Source organism: Protopterus annectens, chromosome 14.part0, assembly GCF_019279795.1.
Source record: "Protopterus annectens isolate FY-2018-M chromosome 14.part0, PAN1.0, whole genome shotgun sequence".
Classification (NCBI taxonomy): domain Eukaryota; kingdom Metazoa; phylum Chordata; order Ceratodontiformes; family Protopteridae; genus Protopterus; species Protopterus annectens.
The window spans coordinates 800,546,617-800,569,434 of record NC_056748.1 but is presented as its reverse complement, the minus strand read 5'-3'; the positions used below and the strand labels follow the sequence as shown (position 1 = coordinate 800,569,434).

At 43.3% G+C, this 22,818-nt stretch overlaps 1 protein-coding gene across 1 annotated transcript in view; it reads right to left on the bottom strand.

The window, feature by feature from the left end:
- SUFU (SUFU negative regulator of hedgehog signaling) overlaps positions 1 to 22,818 on the bottom strand; it is a 1,639,861-nt gene that overhangs the window by 557,642 nt on the left and 1,059,401 nt on the right. The window contains exon 8 of the mRNA XM_044056544.1: positions 16,993 to 17,104. Within this exon, the coding sequence (XP_043912479.1) occupies positions 16,993 to 17,104 (112 nt within the window). The remainder of the gene's footprint in view (positions 1 to 16,992; positions 17,105 to 22,818) is intronic.

Here is a 22,818-nt window from a genome sequence, read left to right as displayed (position 1 = left end):
TTGTTGTAGATGTCTTATGAGGTATATACCAAAAGGGGCATTGTACTCTATAATGGGTATAATGAGAGACGAGTAGAGGGGAACAATTACCTCTTTTTTTCCTGGATGAGAAACCTTTTGTGATGAGGTGTACCACGTAGAAGGATTTCCTGACTACTGTGGCAATGTGATTGTCAAAGGAGAGATTACTGTCCACCTGTGTCACACGGTCTCTTATCATACTGTCGGTTCATAGGTTCATAGGTTCATAGGTTCATAGGTTCATACTAGGCTATCTGCCCAAGGGCATTTATAAGCCTAGCCCATAGTTATGTGGCTTTCGCCACCCCTTTAGTTTGAATAAAAACTATGCCTATCATTTTGCTGTGCCTCTGTCAAGCAGTGACGCTGAAGTAATCCCTGGGGTATATCTGCAATCTCCCATCCATTGGTCAAGATTCCTCTTGAACAAGACCAGAGAGGTGCTCTGCCTCACATGTACCGGGATTTTGTTCCACAGCATAGGGAGTCTCTGGGTGATGAATCTGTCCCTCCAGCACGCTCTATTTATAACCGTGTCAAGGTTTAAGTCTCCCGCCCTTGTGGTTCTGAGGGATCTAGATTTTTCCAGGTGAAGCATATTCATCAAATCTGGGTTTGACATGGCCTTATATGTCAGGCACAGGTCACCTCTGAGCAAGCGGTATGAGACTGAATAGAGCTGGAGTTCTTTCAGTCGGGCAGCATAAGACATATTTTTGAGACCCTTTATCCTTTTGGTGAGGAACTTTTGGGGCCTTTCAAGCTGCAGCAGGTGTCTGGTCAGATACATTCCGAACGGGGCATTGTACTCAATCATAGGTCTAATAAGTGATGAGTACAGGGGGACGACGACCTCCCTTGATCTAGATGTGAATCCCTTCATGATCAGGTGGGTGATATAGAAGGTTTTCCTAACTACTTTAGCAACATGAGTGTCAAACGAAAGGCTACTGTCAACCTGGGTCCCCAGATCTCTGATGACTTTTCTGTGCTCAGTGGATTGCCACCTATATGGTAGCTAGGTAGCCTTGTTTTTCCCAAAGGGTATGACTATGCATTTTTGGCGCTTAACTTCAGGCCATGGCTCTGGCACCAGTTATCCATTTCTGTGAGGCCCTTCTGGAGGATATCTGTGTCAGATGTGTTTTCGACTATGGCCCAGTTTGCAGTCATCTGCAAACTTTGTCAGCCATAACCCTCCTGTGTTTGCTTGTACTTCAGAAAAGTAGATGCCGAACAAAAGTGGACCCAGGACTGAGCCCTGTGGGACACCACTTGTGACAGGCTTTGAGTCTGACATGGCTCCAGCAACTCTGACCCTGTGGGTTCTGTCACTTAGCCAGTTTGCAACCCATCTTGTGATGTATGGGTTTGTTCAAGCTGATGAGTTTTTCGATGATACCTGAGTGGGGTATTGTGTCGAAGGCCTTTGCCAGGTCGAGGTAGGCTGTATGGACTGCCTTTCCTCATCAATGGCCTTGGTGACTGTCTCAAAAAGTCAACCAAGTTTAAGAGGCAGGATCTGCCTTTGACAAAGCCAAACTGAGTTGGATCCAAAGTCTGCAAGTTCCCTATGTCTTTATTTATGAGTTCCATTATGATCCTCTCCATGGCTTTGCAGATAAGGCTTGTCAAGCTAATGGGCGGTAATTTCCAGGGTCTGTGGAGGCACCGCCTATGAAGTGGGACCACAGTCGCCGCGGCGCCACTCCTTGGGTACGTATCCTGAGGTGAGGCTAAGATTAAACAGCTGTCCTAAATGTGGGTTTAATTCCTCATTGCGTGCATGAAGCACACAGTCGTGGACACCATCCGTCCCATGGATGCTGTGTTTTTGCCTTAGTGAGGCAGTTCTCACTCATGCTTGGAGATGTTTGGGGGCTACAATCCTCTGGAATAGATATCTCTCCTTTTGGGGGGGGGAGAAGTTTGCACTGAACCTGTCAGCCAGTATGTTGGCAATGTGTGTAGGTTCAGTAATTTTCAAATCATTTTGAACTAATTCTGAGCATATCTGGGAGTTTCCTCCTAGGTTTCTAACATAGCTAAAGAAGGCCTTATGATTCTCTTTAGAGTCCTTGGCGATTTTTCTCTCAAAATTTGCCTTGGATGATTTTATGAGAGCTCTTAGTTTTTTACTTATAATGATCAAAGGTGTCTTACCTTTCAAGGATTTTGCCCTATCTTGTAGTAGCTTCCTCCTTTGTTGTAGAGCTTGTTTATGGCTGGGGTCCACCAGACTGGACGCTTGCCTTTGGTACAGAGAGTCTTAGTTTTGTTTGGGATTGCCTGATCCATGCAGTCCTGTAGGTGCTGGTAGAAGGCATTTGTAAGTGATTCAGCGGTTTGAGTAATGTTTACCACTGGCTCAGGGGCCTTAAAGGAGACCACACTAGTTTTTAGAAGTGTGAAATCGGCTTTTGAGAAGTTTTTCACTGTGGTCTTTTTTGTTTCAGGTGGGGCGGGATGAGGACCTCCAGCGAGATTAGTTTATGATCTGATCTCACCAGTGAGGGGTATACTTCGGTGTTGAACATTTTGATCCCATGTTCGTGATGATGAGATCAAGTATGTTTTCTCCTCTTGTGGGGATGGTGACTAGTTGTTCCATGGCATTTGAGTTTATGAACCCAGGAATCTTTGGGTTAGAGTGTTCGGGCTTGAGTAGTGTTCCCAGTCTATATTAGGGTAGTTAAAGTCACCTAGTATGATGGTGTTTGGAGATACATTTATCCCTCCAATGTTTTCAGGAAGGCCATGTGAGGTTCCTGAGTTTGAGAGGGTGGCCTGTAACATGCTACAAATTGCAGAGCAGTCTTGCCTATGGTTAATTGCACCTGGATGGTCTCCGATGCATCATGCTACACCAACCTTGAGGTGTGGGTGTCCTTTATGAATATGGACACCTCCTTTCTTGGTGTTGTCCGATTTTGGGGCCGGAACGCATGATATGAGGTGAAACCTGTTAGTGCTGGGGTGCTCTCAGGAGCCTTGAACCAGGTTTCTGTCACAGCACAGACATCGATGTTCTCCATATTGAGAAGGGCCTCGAAAAGTGCATCTTGAGATTGAGACTTCTGGCATTGAGCAGCATTACCCTTAGTTTTTTCCTTTTTGGTGTTCTAGGGTGGTAGGTTTAGAATTTGAGCCTTGCCTAAAAAGGCACTATGGGGGTGGCAAGAGCCTTTGCCAATATCCGGAAGCCCAGGGGTGACAGGTGCAAGCCCCAGCGTGGCCTGCCCAGCATGTCATCCCAGGCAGACAGACATTGATCCCCTTTGAATGACACCAGAATTTAAGCCAATTATTAAAGCTGATCATCTTATCACTGTATTGTGGCATCATTCTAGGTGAAGGTAGGATACTGCTCAAGGTCAGGGTCATACCTGCCTGGGCTACATAATCAGAGAGCCCTCGATGTCCCTTTCATGTAGTCCAAGGAGGTGCGTCTCAGGTCGTTGACACCAGCGTGGACAATGACTGAGTCGTACTTGTACCTGCTGTTGAGAGACCTGAGTGCTTGCGTTATGTGGCGGATTCTAGCGCCTGACAGGCAGCTTACTGTGACCTTCTCTTTACTCAGTCTGGTGGCGGACGTCAGTGTGTCTGACTATGGAATCACCAATGACAAGTGTGTCTGGCATTTTGTTTGGCCTTAAGGGCTGTGACTGTTTGACACTCTGACTGTGTGGTCTATGTGTTGCATGTGTTGGGTCGGAGGTGGTAGTTGTTTGGGTGTCTGCTTTGGTGGCCTCTGCTGTTTTGGTAAATTTTTGATCAGAGCCTCGAGTATGTCTTTGTGTGAGTATGTGTATGATTTGAAGTTGTGATGGTACCATGTGTGACTGGGTATGTATTGTGTGTGGTTACCTTCTCCTCCTGTCTGGTCTTGCCAGTCCTATGTTGAGAGAGCTCAGCCTCCAGTTTGGCCGTATAGTTGCATCTCTCGCATGTATTTGTGTTTTGTGGGAGAAGGAGAGGATTGTCTGTGTACATGAGGCAGTTGTAACATTGCCTCAATATTCCCAGGTTCACCAGTTGAGCTGGAGAGGACACTAGCAACTGATCCTCGACATACTAAGTAGTAGATAAAGAGACTTTCAAAGGACTCGGGGAAGTGGGTTTTAGGCTGGTGGGGTACTATCTATAATAAGAGTGCTTTATCAAGGTGCAAGTACTGTAGGAGTAAGTGCTAGGCTTTACAGATAGAGAATAGTCTACTTGGGAATCAAGTAGAGATGAACTTTTCAGTTATAGGATATGCTGGTTAGATCAGCAGTACAGCTCGAGGAAGGTAGTTTTAAGGGAAAATTGGAAGAGTGGAATTTAGATGGCCCAAATAGTTTAACCTTGTTTAACCGCTGCTCTTGTGTGCAACAGTGGTAACTCCGGCTGAAGTAACGGCCTGTGGCGTGTTTTTATCTTGAGGGGCTGAAGGGCTGGGAATTATTTAAAGCGACCAATGGACTACTGGTTTTGGAAACTGCCCAAATCAGACCAAGAGGCGCTGGGTGGCATACTGGTGGCAAAAGGCTTTTCCTGTGGGAGCTTGTGGATCAGGCTAACAGACTAAAAGCAAAGCCCAGGATCAGCAACTCTGAAACTGGACTATCTGGTTCAATGGAAAACAGGAATTTTTTGTTTTATTACAGAGACAGGAAAAAACAGACAGTAATTGCTGTAAGTAGGCTAGCGCACTTTGGTGCCAGCCTACAAGCTATTTAAACAATTAATGGCAGGTGCAAATAAACAGTGTAAAATGCAGAAATGTAGTAGCAATAAACAAGGCAATGCAGTTTGCTTAAATCAGTGGAAAGCCAAAAACGCTTAGCGTGTTTTATAGCAGGGGCTGAAAGGAGCTAGGAATTGGCCCAAAACAACCAATGGACTACTAGTTTCTGGCTGAAACTTCACCAAATCGACAGAAAGGCTGCTCAGTGCTTCCCACTCCCACTGGTAAGCAAAGAAACTTCCTCCTCCCTAATAAGGCAATGAATCAGTAACAGGAACTAAAACAAAGCCCAGGGATCAGCAACTCTGAAACTGGACTACTCTAGTTCAGTAAGGCAGGAAAACAAGAGATTTTTTTTGTTTTATTACAGAGACAAGGAAAAAACAGACAGTAAATGCTATAAATGCTGTAAATCGGCTAGCACTTTAGTGTGTAGCCTACAGAAACAATTTGCAACAATTAGTAACTTAAAGTGCAATAAACAGTGTAAAATGCAGAAATCACTTAAAGTAGCAGTAAAACAGGCTAAATGCAGTCGCTAGCTTAAATAACAGTGGGAAAGCCACAAAAATACTTATATCTGGTAGAAAGTCACTCTTTTAGCTCTCTGCTGCTTGGATCACTCTGCAGGCCACCACGAGGATCTGTGCTGAGTTGGTACAAGCTGGAAAACGCGTGTTTAGCGTGTTTTATAGCAGGGGCTGAAATGAGCTAGGAATTGGCCCAAAACGACCAATGGACTACTAGTTTCTGGCTGAAACTTCACCAAATCGGACAGAAAGGCTGCTCAGTGCTTCCCACTCCCACTGGTAAGCAAAGAAACTTCCTCCTCCCTAATAAGGCAATGGATCAGTAACAGGAACTAAAAACAAAGCCCAGGGATCAGCAACTCTGAAACTGGACTACTCTAGTTCAGTAAGGCGGAAAACAAGAGATTTTTGTTTTATTACAGAGACAAGGAAAAACAGACAGTAAATGCTATAAATGCTGTAAATCGGCTAGCGACTTTAGTGTGTAGCCTACAGAAACAATTTGCAACAATTAGTAACTTAAAGTGCAATAAAAGTGTAAAATGCAGAAATCACTTAAAGTAGCAGTAAAACAGGCTAAATGCAGTCGCTAGCTTAATAACAGTGGGAAAGCCACAAAATACTTATATCTGGTAGAAAGTCACTCTTTTAGCTCTCTGCTGCTTGGATCACTCTGCAGGCCACCACGAGGATCTGTGCTGAGTTGGTACAAGCTGGAAAAACGCGTGTTTAGCGTGTTTTATAGCAGGGGCTGAAAGGAGCTAGAATTGGCCCAAAACGACCAATGGACTACTAGTTTCCGGCTGAAACTTCACCAAATCGGACAGAAAGGCTGCTCAGTGCTTCCCACTCCCACTGGTAAGCAAAGAAACTTCCCTCCTCCCTAATAAGGCAATGGATCAGTAACAGGAACTACAAACAAAGCCCAGGGATCAGCAACTCTGAAACTGGACTACTCTAGTTCAGTAAGGCGGAAAACAAGAGATTTTTTGTTTTATTACAGAGACAAGGAAATAAAACAGACAGTAAATGCTATAAATGCTGTAAATCGCTAGCGCACTTTAGTGTGTAGCCTACAGAAACAATTTGCAACAATTAGTAACTTAAAGTGCAATAAACAGTGTAAAATGCAGAAATCACTTAAAGTAGCAGTAAAACAGGCGAAATGCAGTCGCTAGCTTAATAACAGTGGGAAAGCCACAAAAATACTTATATCTGGTAGAAAGTCACTCTTTTAGCTCTCTGCTGCTTGGATCACTCTGCAGGCCACCACGAGGATCTGTGCTGAGTTGGTACAAGCTGGAAAACGCTGTTTAGCGTGTTTTATAGCAGGGGCTGAAAGGAGCTAGAATTGGCCCAAACGACCAATGGACTACTAGTTTCTGGCTGAAGCTTCACCAAATCGGACAGAAAGGCTGCTCAGTGCTTCCCACTCCCACTGGTAAGCAAAGAAACTTCCCTCCTCCCTAATAAGGCAATGAATCAGTAACAGGAACTAAAAACAAAGCCCAGGGATCAGCAACTCTGAAACTGGACTACTCTAGTTCAGTAAGGCGGGAAAACAAGAGATTTTTTGTTTTATTACAGAGACAAGGAAAAAAACAGACAGTAAATGCTATAAATGCTGTAAATCGGCTAGCGCACTTTAGTGTGTAGCCTACAGAAACAATTTGCAACAATTAGTAACTTAAAGTGCAATAAACAGTGTAAAATGCAGAAATCACTTAAAGTAGCAGTAAAACAGGCGAAATGCAGTCGCTAGCTTAATAACAGTGGGAAAGCCACAAAAATACTTATATCTGGTAGAAAGTCACTCTTTTAGCTCTCTGCTGCTTGGATCACTCTGCAGGCCACCACGAGGATCTGTGCTGAGGTGTTAACTAGACTACCGCCTATGTGACAGCTCATGGGTACAGAGCCAAACGAATACAGACAGCAGATAACTGGCATACAGCAGGGTGCAAACAATTAAATAAAAAAAAAAAAAACAGTGAAAACGTTTTATGAAGCATTCAAAGTTGTAGTCCCTAAAAAACAAATAAAATAAATGATCCCAACTCTCTCCCATACTTTTGCAAGGTGTTAAAGTTCACAGCTCCGATGATTTATTGGCGATTAAAAGTTGTCACTTCAAAATACTAGCAATGCAGAGGACAGCTGCATGCATGTTTGATACTGTGTTTATTTTGCTACTTTAATGGAATTTCACTGGCAAAAGAGTATTTCACAGTGAACTTCAGTTTTCTCAAATGGTGAAACCTGCCTTCCTGAAGAGACCTGAATCTTTTTCATAGGAGGTCCAAGCAAGTCTCAAAATGTTGCATACTTCAAATTAATACAGAATAGTTATTAACTTAAAACAGAATACTGATAAATGCAAAAGGATAACAGTCGACAAATGGACAACACTGTACCAATGGCTGACTGCAGATCAATGGGTAAAGAACAGTGTGTTATGCCAAGTATGTACTGAGGCTGTACAGTCTACGTATGCTGAAGCATATATTCTTTTTGCATGGGATACTCAAAGTATTTTCTAGTATCTCTGGGAGACTCTAGCACTCTTATGTCACATGTGGGAAGATCAATGGGACAGATTTTTAGAATATGCAGTTTATGTAGTGTTGCAGTATAATGCATTCCTATTCTTAATTTCATGACTTCTCCAACCATGATGTCATTGCTGTTTCTGGCATTTTACCAAAATCAGTAAGACAATTTCAGAAATAGAACTATGGACAGCATGGGCAGCCATGGTGGTGCAGCAGTTAGCGTTGCTGCCTCACAGCAAGAGGTTCGCTGGTTCGATTCTCGGCTGGGGTGCCTTCTGTGCGGAGTCTGCATGTCCTCCCTGTGGTTGCGTGGGTTTCCTCCGGGTGCTCCAGTTTCGTCCCACATCCCAAAGACATGCTGTAGGTGGATTGGACACTCTAAATTAGCCCTAGGCATGAGTGCATGCTTGTGTGTGCCTTTTGTGGAAGGTTGGGCGCCGGGGGCTGGCAACTCGACACAGTAAAACTCCACTGCCAATCATGAGCGGACAGGTGATCCGCTGTGGTGACCCCTAACTGGGAAAAGCCGTAAGAAGAACTATGGACAGCCTCCAAAACTCAAAGTATAGATCCTATAGGATCAAACTTAAGCAGTGCAGGCTGCAGCAACAATTTTTTTTCAGAAACACTGTGGGATCTGAAAAGCAAAAAATAGTGGGACCTACATGATCTGTCACAGTAAAAAAGCAGAAATGTATACACTGGAAGGTGCTGAAAGGTTCCTGAGTAGTGAACAGCATGTAGCAATACACAGTTAAAGAATAGCTATCAGATAGTTATCGGCACTGGAGGATGAGAGTTTTCTTTAAATATATTAAAAAAAAAAAAACCATGTTATGTACATACCATAATGATAGATCTATTTGGTTTCTGTAGAGTGGGACAGACAACTGGTTGAAGGCACCTTCATGTATGCCAACCATGAGAACTCTGACCAGCTTGAGCTCTTTCCCTCTCCATTAATACACTGCTCTCAGCCAGCTCCCCTGCTTGAGTAAAGCCATTATCTTAGCAAATGGAAAGTCATGAGATGAGAAAAATAATTTCACAGAAAAAGTGACAATTTAGCACCCAGTCACCAACTGCAGGCCTCCGATGCTCCTCTAGGGTTCCTTCTAAATGGGACAATTTGGAAGGTGATCAACAGGGGGTATGATTCCAGTGTATAGAGACCAACTAAATATAGTCGTCTGCTAAGTACATAGTTTACAGATTTAATTTAATTTAAGTTGGTCCTGTCCATACAGTGGTTTCAGATGGACAAACCTCCAAAGACCTTGGAAGGAACAAAGACAGGAGACCTTTGAGAATGGAAGCCCCAAAAGAAGGCTCAGGAGCGGGATAAAATATCCAGACTGTAATGTTTTACTAATGTGTATATGTACAACCAACACTGATGTACCCTGTATACCAACAACAAATAAAAAAAAATGATTCTCCTACGCAATACTCCATTAACATTCAGGTAACATAACACTTGACTTCTTTTGGCTGTTCCCATTAGGGGTCCCTACAGCGGATAATCTGTTTCCATTTCTTCCTGTCCTCTGCATCTTTCTCTATCACACCAACCACCTGCATGTCTTCTCTCACCACATCCATAAACCTTAACATAGGCCTTCCTCTTTTCCTCTTACCTGGCAGCTTCATCCTTAGCATCCTTTTCCCAATATACCGAGCATCTCTACACAGCACATGTCCACATGTAAGCTCGCCTCTCTGGCTTTATCTCCAAACCGTCCAACCTGGGTTGAGCCTCTAATATACTTATTCCTAATCCTGTCCACCCTTGTCACACCCAGTGCAAATCTTATCATCTTTAACTCTGACACATCCAGCTCTGATTCCTGCCTTTTTGTCAATGCCACCGTCTCCAACCCATATAACACAGCAGGTCTCACTACCCTCTTGTAGACCTTCCCTTTCACTCTTACTGGTACTTGTCTGTCACAAATCACTCCTGACACTCTACTCCACCCACTCCATCCTGCCTGTACTCTCTTCCACAATCACCATTACTCTGAACTGTTGATCCCAAGTATTTAAACTCATACACCTTCGCCAACTCATCTCTCCTCATCCTCACCATTCCTCTATCCTCCCTCTCATTTACACACATATATTCTGCCTTAGTCCTGATGACCTTCATTTCTCTCCTCTCTAGGGCTTATCTCCACCTCTCCAGGGTCTCCTCAACCTGCTCCGTACTCTCACTACAAATCACAATGTCATCTGCAAACATCATAGTCCACAGGGACTCCTGTCTGATATCGTCTGCCAACCTGTCCATCACCACTGCAAATAAGAAAGGGCTCAGAGCAGATCCTTGATGTAATTCCACCTCCACCTTAAACGCATCCGTCACTCCCACTGCAGACCTCAACACTGTCACACTACCCTCGTACATATCCTGTACCACTCTTACATACTTCGCTGCCACTCCCGACTTCCTCATACAATACCACAACTCCTCTCTGGGCACCCTGTCATATGCTTTCTCTAGGTCCACAAAGACACAATGCATTGAAACATAACACTTGACTACTACGCCACTATTATGAAGTCTGCAGCTTTGAGTTAGTAAGCATAACTGTAATACTGTAATAACAGGTCCTGAGTTACTTTAAAGACCAGAATACTGGGTCCTGAGGCAACTCATTTTTAGAGGTATTTTTTTTTATTTTAAAAAGCAGCATGAAACTGAGCTGTTCCATAATTAGAATAATTGTTGTAGCAAAACTGTTACCCAAAAGCTTCCCAGCAGAACGAAGGGAAACTGCCATCTTAAAGTGAAATCCCATACTGTTCCTTAGTATAATTTTTTGACTTCCTTCTTTCCCTATGACAGGTTTAGCCAATCAAGGCTCTGTTACTAAGCAAGGTAAACACTTGAGACTGGTTGCCCCAAGCAAGCTATCTCAGTGTTTACAAATTACTTGAGGAGAGGTGTCAAGATGTAGGGACACTCCTATCTTCAAGGATGTCTCCTCCCTTGCAGGAATCATTCTAATTTCAAATACTGTCAAGAAACCAGATTTATCTGTGGGCAGTAGTAAGCATTACACACTGGCTTACAGGGGGTGTACACCTGTTCAAAACCAACAAAATGAAATACATAAAATTTGATTCTCAGCTGGGGTGCCTTCTGTGTGGTCTGCATGTCCTCCCTGCATTTGTTTGGGGTTCCTCTGGGTGCTCCGGTTTCCTCCCACGTTACAAAGACATGCATCTGGAGCACTTCTCCCCTGGCCTCTGCTGCAAACTGGCTTTGTTTCAAGTCGGATTTCCCCGGTTAACAAATGTTAAATAAATAAATAAATACAGTGCTGCTGAACAGATTTGTTGAAGGTGTAATCTCCTACTATGTCATCCTTAACTGAAGTTTAAGTTAATCCTGTCTCACTGCAGTACTTTTGCATTTACAGTTATTGCTACCTCTGTTTCATGATGCACATTTTTATACACATTGCTTATTAAAAAGATGTCACAGAAGGAAACACTGTACTTACAAAGAACATGTACCATAACACTAGATTTCTGAATATATCCCATCAGCAGATACGCTAACACCCTTAACACATATTGATTATTTTGCTGATATATACAGACACTAAAAAGAATCTTGTCTGCAAAGCTACAGTAAAGAGGTCTACAACAAATACACTGCTTAAAGTTATGGAAAAAATTTCTGCTAACCTTATTTTCTAAGCATATTTTTCTTTAGCAACCTAATACAATCCCATCTACTGATGCTACTTTCTAGGTGTGATGTACGACGAGATGAAACAAAGAAAAACAAAAAAAGGGTGGTATCAACCCATCAGAAAAAAGTACAGTTGTGTACACTTACTATAAATGTAGATGTTCAAGTGTATTCACTGTTACAGTCATTACATTTGGGTAATCTGCTGGCAGGTTGTCTTCAGTCGGACTGATTAACAAAGTCTTGGGTCCTGCGTCGGTTGCTGTCCCTTCTTCCATGACGTCACGTCATCAGGGGTATAAAACATGCAGCCGACGCCATTACATCAGTGTTTCTTGCTCCAGATGTCAGGTGCCCTCCCCAAAAGGGGAGCCAAATATTTAAGTAATTAAATACACAAAAATATACCTCAAAACAAAAGCGAATACACCAAAAAGGCGTTTAAGCACAGTAAAGGAAAGTAGAGGTATAGTAAGAGAAAAACAGGGGGTTGGGGGGGGGGTAATCAGGACTGCAACAGTGAATACACTCGAACATCTACATTTATGTTAAGTGTACACAACCGTACTATCTTCTTCGTGTTTCACTGTTGCAGTCATTACATTTGGGTAGATTCCCAAAGCTATGTTTGGGAGGATGGATTTATACAGAATTAGGACCAGCTATAAGGCCCTGCAGGACAATAGTGGCAAAGCCAGCTCTGGATTTAGAGAAGGGTAGATGGTAATGTTTGGTGAACGTATGAACTGAGCTCCAGGTCGCAGCTTCTAGAATGTCTCTGATAGGAACACCTCTGAGAAAGGCTGTACAAGTAGATGCAGCCCTGGTGGAATGAGATCTGATCCCTTGGGGGATAGTTTTACCATGGTGCATATAGCAGAAATGAATACAATGGCTTATCCATTTGGAAATAGTCTGCTTTGAAATACCTTTTTGGCAAATTAATGGTCTGATTAAAAGCCACACTGGATACCACCTTAGGCATGAAGGATGGATTGGTCCTGAGAGACACCCTATCCGCATGAAAAATAATGAACGGCTCCACTGCCATAAGAGCCTGTAATTCGGAAATCCTTCTAGCTGAAATGACTGTTAAAAGGAAAGCTGTTTTCCAGGAGCGAAATTTTAAGTCTGCAGTAGCAGCTGGCTCGAAAGGAGGGAGAGTGAGTTTTTCAAATACAAAATTGAGGTCCCAGGCAGAAGTTGGAGCTCTCCTGGGTGCTCTTAAGTTGTTGGCCCCTCTGAGATACTGCTTTAGCAGAGGACGAGAGAAGAGGGGAGGTTCTGTGTTGTAATGAGCTGAAATGGCTGAGGCATGAATTTTTATGGAAGAAAGGGACAGGCTCTTGTGAAGCATCTCAGTTAAGTATTGTAAAATCTGAGGAATAATGGGAACTGCTGTGCTTATCCCTTGTGATTGATTCCAGGCACAGAATCTTTTCCATTGGTCAGCATAAAATTTTCTAGCACTAGGCCTTCTAGCCTCCAAAATGACATCCATCACAGGTTTGCTGAGGGATGCTAAGGGTGAATTTAAGTGATTAGCCATGCTGCAAGATTTCAGGTTTGGAGCTGAGTGTGCAGAATTTGGTTGTTCTGCTGAGACAGGTAAGTAAGGTGTCTGAGGCAGGTGCCACGGTGGAAGGTGTAACACTGCACAGGAGTGGGTACACCAGTGTTGGCGAGGTCAGTCTGGAGCAATCAAAATCATTTTTGGTTTGTCCTGTTTGACTTTTAGTAGAACTTTGGCAGGAATTGTGCTTGTAGTTGTATTTGATAGGTCAAGGCAGTGTTCCACAATGCCATGGCTAGTCTGCAAGGGGGGTAGGAGTGTGTACCCCCTGCTTGTTTATGTACCACATAACTGTGGTGTTGTCTGTCTTTATCATTAATTGTCCTGGAAGAAGGTAGTCCTTGAAGGCTGTCAGTGCATTCTGTACAGCTAGCATCTCTTTTTGATTGATATGAAGGTGCATTTGAATTGGGCTCAGTTTGCCCTGAATGCACTTCCCTTCCAGATGAGCCCCCCAAGCATAGTCTGATGAGTCTGTAGTTAGGGTTTGGGCGGCAGGGAATGGAATGAATGGCAGTCCCCTGTTTTGGTGGCAGGCCTCTGCCCACCATGGGAACTCTAGTTGCAGGCAAGGTATGATAAGAATCATTGTTTCCAGGCTGTGACAATGTTTACTCCATAAATTTTTTAAGTACCACTGAAGTTTCCTCATATGCAGTCTTGCATATGGAATTAGAAGAATGCAGGAGGCCATGAACCCCAAGGCTTGCAGAATTTGTCTTGCAGATGGCAGGGTTTTTTGTGGCCACCTGTTTGAAGTCACCAAATGAATTTGCTTGTCTGGTGTAAGGTAAGCCATCTGGGCAGTTATATTCAAGCTTGCACCCAGGAATGTAATTTTTTGAGAGGGTATCAGTTGTGATTTCTTTTCGTTTATGGAGTACCCTAGACAAGTTAGAACCCTTTTTGCAAATGCCAGATGTTTTAGAAGAATGTCCTTGTTTTCTGCCTGAATTAGACAATCGTCCAGGTATGGATATATCTGAAGATTTGCCTGCAAAATGCAATTACTGGAGCCAGGCACTTTGTGAAGACCCTGGGCGCAGTAGATAAACCAAAGAGCAGTACAGAGAACTGGTAATGCAAGTAGCCTGCTTTAAAGCGGAGGTATCATCTGCAAGATTCCCTGACTGGGATATGCAGGTAAGCCTCTTAAGTCTAGAGTTACCAACCAGGCATCTTTGCCTAGTACAGGAAGTAACTGTTGAAGAGTCAGCATCTTGAATTTTGGAATGGCCAGAAATGTGTTTAGAGTAGATAAGTCCAGAACTGAACACCACGATTTGTCTTTTCTGGGTACCAGGAAAAGTCTTGAATAGAAACCTTGCCCCTTTTCCTCTTCTGGTACTGGTTGAATAGCCCCCATGTTCATGAGGGACAGTACTTGTTTCTGGGCCTCTGCCCACTGATTTGGGGGCAGGTCTGACCATCCGTTTGGGACTGGCAACGTGTGGAAATGAAATCTGTATCCCTGGGATACTACATTTAAAACCCATTTGTCCTGGGTTATAAGTTGCCAGTTTCTTGCATGAAGTGCCAGTTTTCCCCCCAAAGGGGCGGATAAAAGGTAAGTGCTTGCTAAGTGTAAAGGGAAGTCACTGAGACTGATTACCATAGGGAGGTGCCTTCTTGTTTCCAGATTTGATGGAGGAGGCACCCCATTGTTTTGTTCTAAAAGTCCCTTGTGACTGAAACCTGGAGCCTTTGGAATGTCTGGGTTTGACTTGAGTGGCTCTCGAAAGCACTGGAAAGGACCAGTTCTTAGTAGGCCAGTGCCTACTAAATCTTGGAGGTTGCACTTGTAAGACATCTTTCACAGTTTGCATAGCTTTAGCTTTATCTTCCATCTGTTTTTTAAAACTTCTTCAGCCTTATCACCAAAGAGACGGTCCTGTTGTAAAGCAGCATCCAACAATTTTGCTTTACCATGATCAGGCAGAGTTTGCTCTCTGAGCCAAGCATGCCTTCTTAGTACAGACCCAGTTACAGCAGCCTTGCAAGAGGCCTCCAAAGAATCAAAACCACACTGCAAACTATGTTTTCCAACTAGTTCAGCTGAATGCAAGAAATCCTGTAAATCTTTATTTTCCACACAGTCAGAAATTAACATCATTTTCTGTTTAAGCAGTCCCATGATATGCTGTTGATATTTAAGCATATGAAATTGACAGTTTAAAGCCCTAATTGCCAAGATTGAAGAAGTGTAAACCTTCTTACCCCATCTATCCAGTGCCCTGGAATCTCTATCCGAAGGGGTAGGATTTTTAGCAGTAAAGGCCTTAATGCCTTTGGGACCCTGAGAAATGGTTTCAGGATCTGCAGTAGGATTTCTGAAAAGGAATTTAAGGGAGTCAGGAACCCTGCAGTATCTGTCTGGCTTAAAAGGAGCCAGAGGCGGAGAATCAGGAGCCATACTAGATTCTGAAAAAACATCAACAATGTCTAGAACAAGAGGTATAGCCAGAGGCTTATGCTGAGGAAGTAGAAGAAAATCCCCAAGTCTCTTTTTAGATTCAGAGAAATCTTGACTTTCCCCAGTGGAAATGTTCCCGTAAGGTATGTAAAGTTTTCCCAAAAGAAAAATCCTCAGTGGGAGAAGCAGAAGGAATGGAATCTTCTGCATCAGAGTCCTCATAAGTAGGTATAGACAAATCCTGTTCATTAGAAGAGTCAGAAGAAACAGAACCCTGTTCAGAAGATTCATAATCAATGTCTTGCCTAGGCCTCTTAGAAGGGGGGGGGGGGGTTGGCTACCCCTGATCAGAGAAATTAAATCTTCAGCCATTTTGATCATTTGTTTTTTAGGCATAGGGGCCTGCACATGTGGCCCAAGTGTTAGTTTTTTAGACATAGATTTAGATTTTGGCCTTAGTTTTGAAGATGGTGTCGGTCTAATATACAAATCTGTAGGCCTGAAAACACCCTCAGAAGCCAGTGCCTGCACAGCGGCTCCGGACCCATCTAAGGTAGAGACATCCGCAGGTTCCATAACTGAAGCATCTCGTGGCCTACCGGACTCCGAATGGGTCTCAGTAGAAGCCTGTGAATCAAAAGTAGTGGGTATCAGGGGCTGCTAAAGCGCCTCACTGAGTACCGGCGAACTAGTGACTGGCTTATGAGAAGCGTCGTCATCAGTTTTGGACCTCGACGGCCTCTCTCTGTCTTTTTCTTTGCGTTTTTTAGGAATTCCGGTAGTCGGATTGCTAACCAATGACATTTCTGGATAATTAAATTGTGAGCCAAAATATTTAGATGCAAAAATATACAGATGTTTAATAGTGCGTTGATTAAATTTAGCACAAAACCTACAGCAAGGTACATTGTTGGTCAGGGCCTAGGCAAGGAATACAGTACAAATGAAAATCCTTATGAGGTATTTGCTTCCCACAAGTAATGCAATTATTAACTTTTACTGACATCGGTAAGGAGCAAGAAAAAGTTTCCCCAACGGGGTACTAAGCTTTTTAGTTGAAGATTTCGGTTCTGAAACTCAAAAACGAAAATTTCAGGAGTCGGCCAACCGGCACTTGCGAACTGCTTCTGCTTCAGGCACCACAGAGCAAGAAAGACTGATGTAATGGTGTCAGCTGCATGTTTTATACCCCTGATGACCTGTCGTCATGGAAGAAGGGACAGCAACCGACGCAGGACCCAAGACTTTGTTAATCAGGCCGACTGAGGGCAACCTGCCAGCAAATTACCCAAATATAATGACTGCAACAGTGAAACACGAAGAACATCATTACGCAAGTAATGGTTGCCTGCTTTTACATACAAAAAAGGTTATGACTGTAAATCAGCACAGTACATATGGCTGACATAACATCTACTATTCTCTATATTTCTAGATGATCCCTTGGCCACTTTTTAGTAGTACTTACGGCACTCGGTCATGATTCATGCCACTCTGTCGTGAACTGCTGATAGGAGGCAAGACTGGTTTGTTATTCATTTCCAAACCTCTTCTCAGTGTTTCTCTGATTTGTTCTGTATCTGAAATAATTACAAACAAGCACTTAAACTGACAGTCAAATGCAATACCATACATACTACCACAACGTCAAAAATGTCTGCTTAAAACAAACTTCACTGGCATTTTGCTCTCTTCCTGCACCTTTTCTCAGGAAAAGCATGGAAAGCAGGGCTTTGAATATTACTGAAATATACAATAGTTAATGAATGGTCATATACACAAAACTCTGTAAAGGTGATCATGCAAGTATAGACGCTATAACAAGAATCCTCAGTTCAAAGGCTTTCACGGCTTTCCTTTGGGCAGCAATATCTACATTCTGGTTACTTGGTATTTACCCGAGTAGGCAATTTGAAATTGTCACTGCTTACTATGAATTCAGTGACGGACTCCTGACACTTTCCAACTTAAGTTTACTACACAGTAGGTAGGATGTTGAATTAATACTTAATCAAGGGAATCAAGGGGGGTTATAGGCAGGGTCAACCTAAGCGGCACAGCATACTCTACTGAAGTATTAAGTATGGGTTCTAGCCTTAGTATTAAATCCAACTAGCTTTGAGTGACTTGTACTACAGATGCTGTCAACTAAGGTCTGAAGGTGTCAAGAACAGTAGGTTTGCACTGTGCATCTTTAAAGGACAAGAACAAATCCTTACATGCTATCTCAAAATGGCATACATTACGCACTACGAACAGTAAAATATGCTCACATATGGAAGGATGTAATTGAGAGAAAATGTTAGTTTAAAATCAAGTATTTACAACTGCTAAAATATACAGTCCACTAATGGTCAGGCCTTTTGATTACAGGGCATCAGGTTATATGTGGCATCCCCCCGCCAAAGTACCTTCAGAGTGGATATAAAAAAAGGGAAGAAGGAACTGAAAATCTGGTACATCCTTATAAACATGAGCAGCAAAAACAATACGAGCAATAGACTACTAGCATGTGTGCTTCTTAATATTGCTCTGTTCCAGTAGAATAAAGGCACACTACTTTTCTGCAACGTATGTATGTACTAGATACCTATGCATTTCACTAAAGCAGATGTGCCAGTGCCTGTCACAACAAAGAACTGCATTTCAAGGAGGAAAAAAAGAAAAAAAAAAAAAGGCTCAGTATTACAGATACCATTGCTTCTACTGCAGTGGTGGTGCTGCGGTAGCGTTGTCGCCTCATAGTTAGACGTTGCCTGTTCGATTCTCAGTTAAGAGCGTCTTCTGTGTGGCGACATGTGTGAATGGGCCTTCCTTCGTTGAAGGTTGTGCGTTAGGCCCGGCAAGCCAGTACGTAAAAATCTACTGCCAATCATTAGCGGACCGGAGTTCCGCTGTGGCGACCCCTAACCGGGAAAAGCCGAAAGACACAAACATTACAGATACCATTGCTTGACAATGTTACATATGGAGCACACACAGAAACTGCAGTGTATTGAGGAAAAGATTTGTCAAGTTGCAACAATTTGCAGAGACCAGTCCTTACTCTGAAAGATGTAGAAAGTGCAACTTAAACACTACAAATGAAGCAGACTGTAGCAACCAATCAGGACAGAGTTAACATGATGCAAGAAATGAAAACAGAAGTTGCCATAACTGTAGATGTCAAGTATATTCATTGTAGTAGTATTAACACTCTGAAGTTTTGCCACAGAAGACATGATGACAGGCCTGACTTCCAGAGTCAACGCTTAAAACCCTTCCCCTGTCAGACCAGGCCCACCTGGATGCCAGCATGTCTGTAGTATAAAAAGCATGTCCACCCTAGCCATCTTTACTTCCCTCTTCCCCAGGCAGCCTCTAGGGATTTGCGTCAAGTCCGGCAGCCCAATTAAAAGTCTCCCAAAGCTTTTTCGCCAAATTCTAGGTCAGCCTGAGGAACAAGGGCACCCTGTAAGGATAAAAGACTAAGAATGTACAAGGATACATACTGGGTACCTTCTACAGCAGGAAACCCATTGGAAAGGAAACAGAGCAGCAGAACAGCTAAGTATTAAAGCTACTGTGAAAATTTTCTAATATCGGCAATAAAGTTAAAAGTGCCTAACAAAACTTCAGTATATTATATTTTTCACTGCTGCAGTAGTGACAACACTTGAGAAGACTCTGACAGCTTATGAACTTGTGGGTGACTGGCCTGAGAAAATGCTGGCTGCAGCAATGCTACTCTAGTTCCATGTTACAATCTTTGGAATATCTGTGGACAGATGACCAAGTGCCAGTTTCCAAAATAGCATGTGTTCCACCAAGGGAAAGCAGTATCGGATATCCCTAAATGACTTGGCCATCCAGCAGGAAGGTTTGTTTCAAATAAATAAAAGTTGCCAAAATCATGGACTGAAACTAAATGCCAAAAAATGCATTACTGTATTCCTTGGGAAGTCATCTATCCCAGGGAACTACCACACTGACAATACACCTTAAGACTTGACCCTGTTGATTGAGATTTGGGAACATACGTGGACAGTGACCTAACTTTTGACCAACATGTGTATTTTTTAAGAAAGTCCTTCTACAGTGCACAGCTCATAAACGAAGGGATTGTGTCCTAGATCTATCATCGCTGGCCCTCTTTACTAAACCCTCATTAAGCCAATCAATGAATAGAATAAGCTTTGGCATGTCTATGTCCTGACACATCCAACAACTGGAAGCCCACAAAGATACCTTACTAAAAGGATACAAGGCCAAAACAGTGTGTCCTACATGGATGGACTCCAAGCCCCGTCAATACACTCTGTATCCTACAGATCGCTAAATGTATAGGTAACCTGTGCCTGGCATACAAGGTATCTTCCAACCCATTACTGATGGATTTACTGTACATCAGCAAGTCAAATGGCATCAGAAATACTTAGTCTAGGGATCTGGACGTCTTCTGCATCATCAACAGAATGGTTTGTAGGGAAAGGAATACTTCACAGAGGATACCACTGCTGTAGAACAGACTCCCCCATCCATATCAAACAAAGTTCATACCTGTCTATATTCAAGCAGAACTCAGAGCTATAGATGGGAAACAGAAAAATTACCCCAGGATTTCCTCCTGTACTACTGATGGACAGAGGTAGCTTCTAAACGCTTTATCTCATAAATGAGTCCCCTCAAATTATCTATGGTATGATCTCAGTTAATCCCACTAGGGGAAAGTACAGTTGTGTACCCTTACCATAAATGTAGATCTTCGAGTGTATTCACTGTTGAAGTCATCACATTTGGGTTATCTGCTTGCAGTAGCCCTCAGTCGGCCTGATTAAAGTCTTGTGTACTGCGTCGGTTGCTGTCTCTTCTTCCATGATGTCAGGTCGTCAGGGGTATAAAACATGCAGCCAACACCATTACATCAGTTTTTCTTGCCCCAGATGTCAGGTGCCCCCCAATGGGAAACAATTAAATATATAAATATACAAGGTTATACCTCCAACAAAAAAGCAAATACGCCAAAAAGCTTTTAAGCATAGTAAAGGAGAGTAGAGGTATAGCCAAAAGAAGTCGGGGGCTGGAGGGAGGGTAACCAGGAATGCAACAGTGAATACACTCGAACATTTACATTTATGGTAAGTGCACAAAACTGTACTATGTTCTTCGTGTTTCACTGCTGCAGTCATCACATTTGGGTAGATTCCCAAAGCTAAGGTTGGGAGGAGGAATTTAGATAGCATTAGGACCAGATAAAATGCCCTGCAAGACTGCAGTGGCAAAGCCAGCTCTGGATTTGGAGAAAATTGGCAAATGGTAATGCTTGGTGAAAGTATGTACAGAGCTCCAGGTAGCAGCTTCTAGGATGTCCCCGGTAGGGACTCCTCTGAGAAAGGCTATAAAGGTAGATGCAGCCCTGGTTGAGTGGGGTCTGATCCCCTGTGGGATAGATTTTTCCATGGTGCTTATCTCAGAAATGAATGCAATGTCCTATACATTTAGGAATGGTTTGCTTTGAAATAGCCTTCCCCTCTGTCCCTGCAGCAAATGCCACAAGCAGATGTTCGGATTTCCTTTGAGGTTTAGTCATGTCCAAGTAGAATCTAAGTTGTCTGCACACATCTAAGGAGTGCAGTATCCATTCCCCTTTGTTCTGTGGATTAGGAAAGAAGGTTGGCAAATGAATGGCCTGATTAAGAGCCACACTGGATACCATCTTGGGCATGAAGGAGGGATTGGTTCTGAGGAACACCCTGTCCGCATGAAAGATGATGAAAGGCTCCACTGCCATAAAGGCCTGTAATTCAGATATCCTTCTTGCTGAAGTGATTGCTAAAAGGAAAGCTGTTTTCCAAGAAAGAAATTTTAAATCTGCAGCAGCAGCTGGCTCAAAAGGAGGAAGAGTGAGTTTCTCCAAGACAAAGTTAAGGTCCCAGGCTGGAGTTGCAGCTCTCCTGGGTGGTCTTAAATTGTTGGCCCCTCTGAGGAACTGCTTGAGCAGTGGATGAGAGAAGAGGGGAGGTTCTGTGTTATAATGAGCTGAAGTGGCTGGGGCGTGAATTTTGATGGAGGAAAAAGACAGGACCTTGTGAAGCATCTCAGTTAAGTACTGTAAAATCTGAGGTAAATTGGGCACTGCTGTGCTCATCTTATGAGATTCGCTCCAGGCACATAATCTTTTCCATTTTTCAGCATAAGATGTCCTACTACTAGGCCTCCTTGCCTCTAAAATGATATCCATCACTGGTTTACTTAGGGGTGGTAAAGGAGAGATTAGGTAATCAGCCAGGCTGCTAGGTTCAGTGTTTGAAGCTGAGGTTGCAGAATCTGGTTCTCCTGCTGAGACAACAGGGAAGGAGTCTGAGGCAGGTGCCATGGGGCCAACAGTGACACAATGCGCAAGAGGGGGTGTACCAGTGTTGGCGTAGCCAGTCTGGTGGAATCAAAATCGTCCTTGGTTTGTCCTGTTTATCTTTAGTAGTACTTTGGAGAGCAGAGGAGGAAAGGCATAAACTGACAGGTTTTCCAGCTGAAGGACAGAGCATACACTTTCCAAGTTTGTTTGTGGGGAGTCCTTGTGCAAAATTTGTCCAATTGATAGTTCTGGGGGGAAGCAAACAGGTCCATATCTGGGCCCCCCCATTTGCTTGTCAACATGTTCAAAATTCTTGGTTCCAGTTTCCACTCGTGTGGGTCCATGAGGTTTCTGCTTAGTCCGTCTGCCAGTGTATTTAGTTTTCCTGGCAGGAATTGAGCTTGTAGATGCACTTGGTAGCTCAAGGCTGTGTTCCACAATGCCATGGCTAGTCTGCAGAAGGGGTTAGAATGTGTACACCCCTTGCTTATGTACCACATAACAGTGGTGTTGTCCGTCTTTACCATTAATTGTCCTGGAAGAATGTGGTCCCTGAAGGCTGTCAGAGCATTCTGTACAGCTAACATTTCTTTTTGATTGATATGCAGGTGCATTTGACTTTGGTTCCATTTGCCCTGAATGCACTTCCTTGCCAGGTGAGCCCCCCCCAAAGCATAGTCTGAAGCATCTGTTAAGGTTTGGGCGGCAGGGGGTAGTGTGAATGGTAGTCCCTTGTTTTGGTGGCAGGTCTCTGCCCACCAAAGGAACTCTAGGCGTAGGCAAGGTATGACAGGAATCATTGCTTCTAGATCATGAGAATGTTGACACCACAGGCCTTTTAGATACCATTGTAGTTTCCTCATATGAAGTCTTGCATATGGAATTAGAAGAATGCAGGAGGCCATGAACCCCAAGGCTTGCAGTATTTACCTTGCAAATAGCAGGGTTTTTGTGGCCACT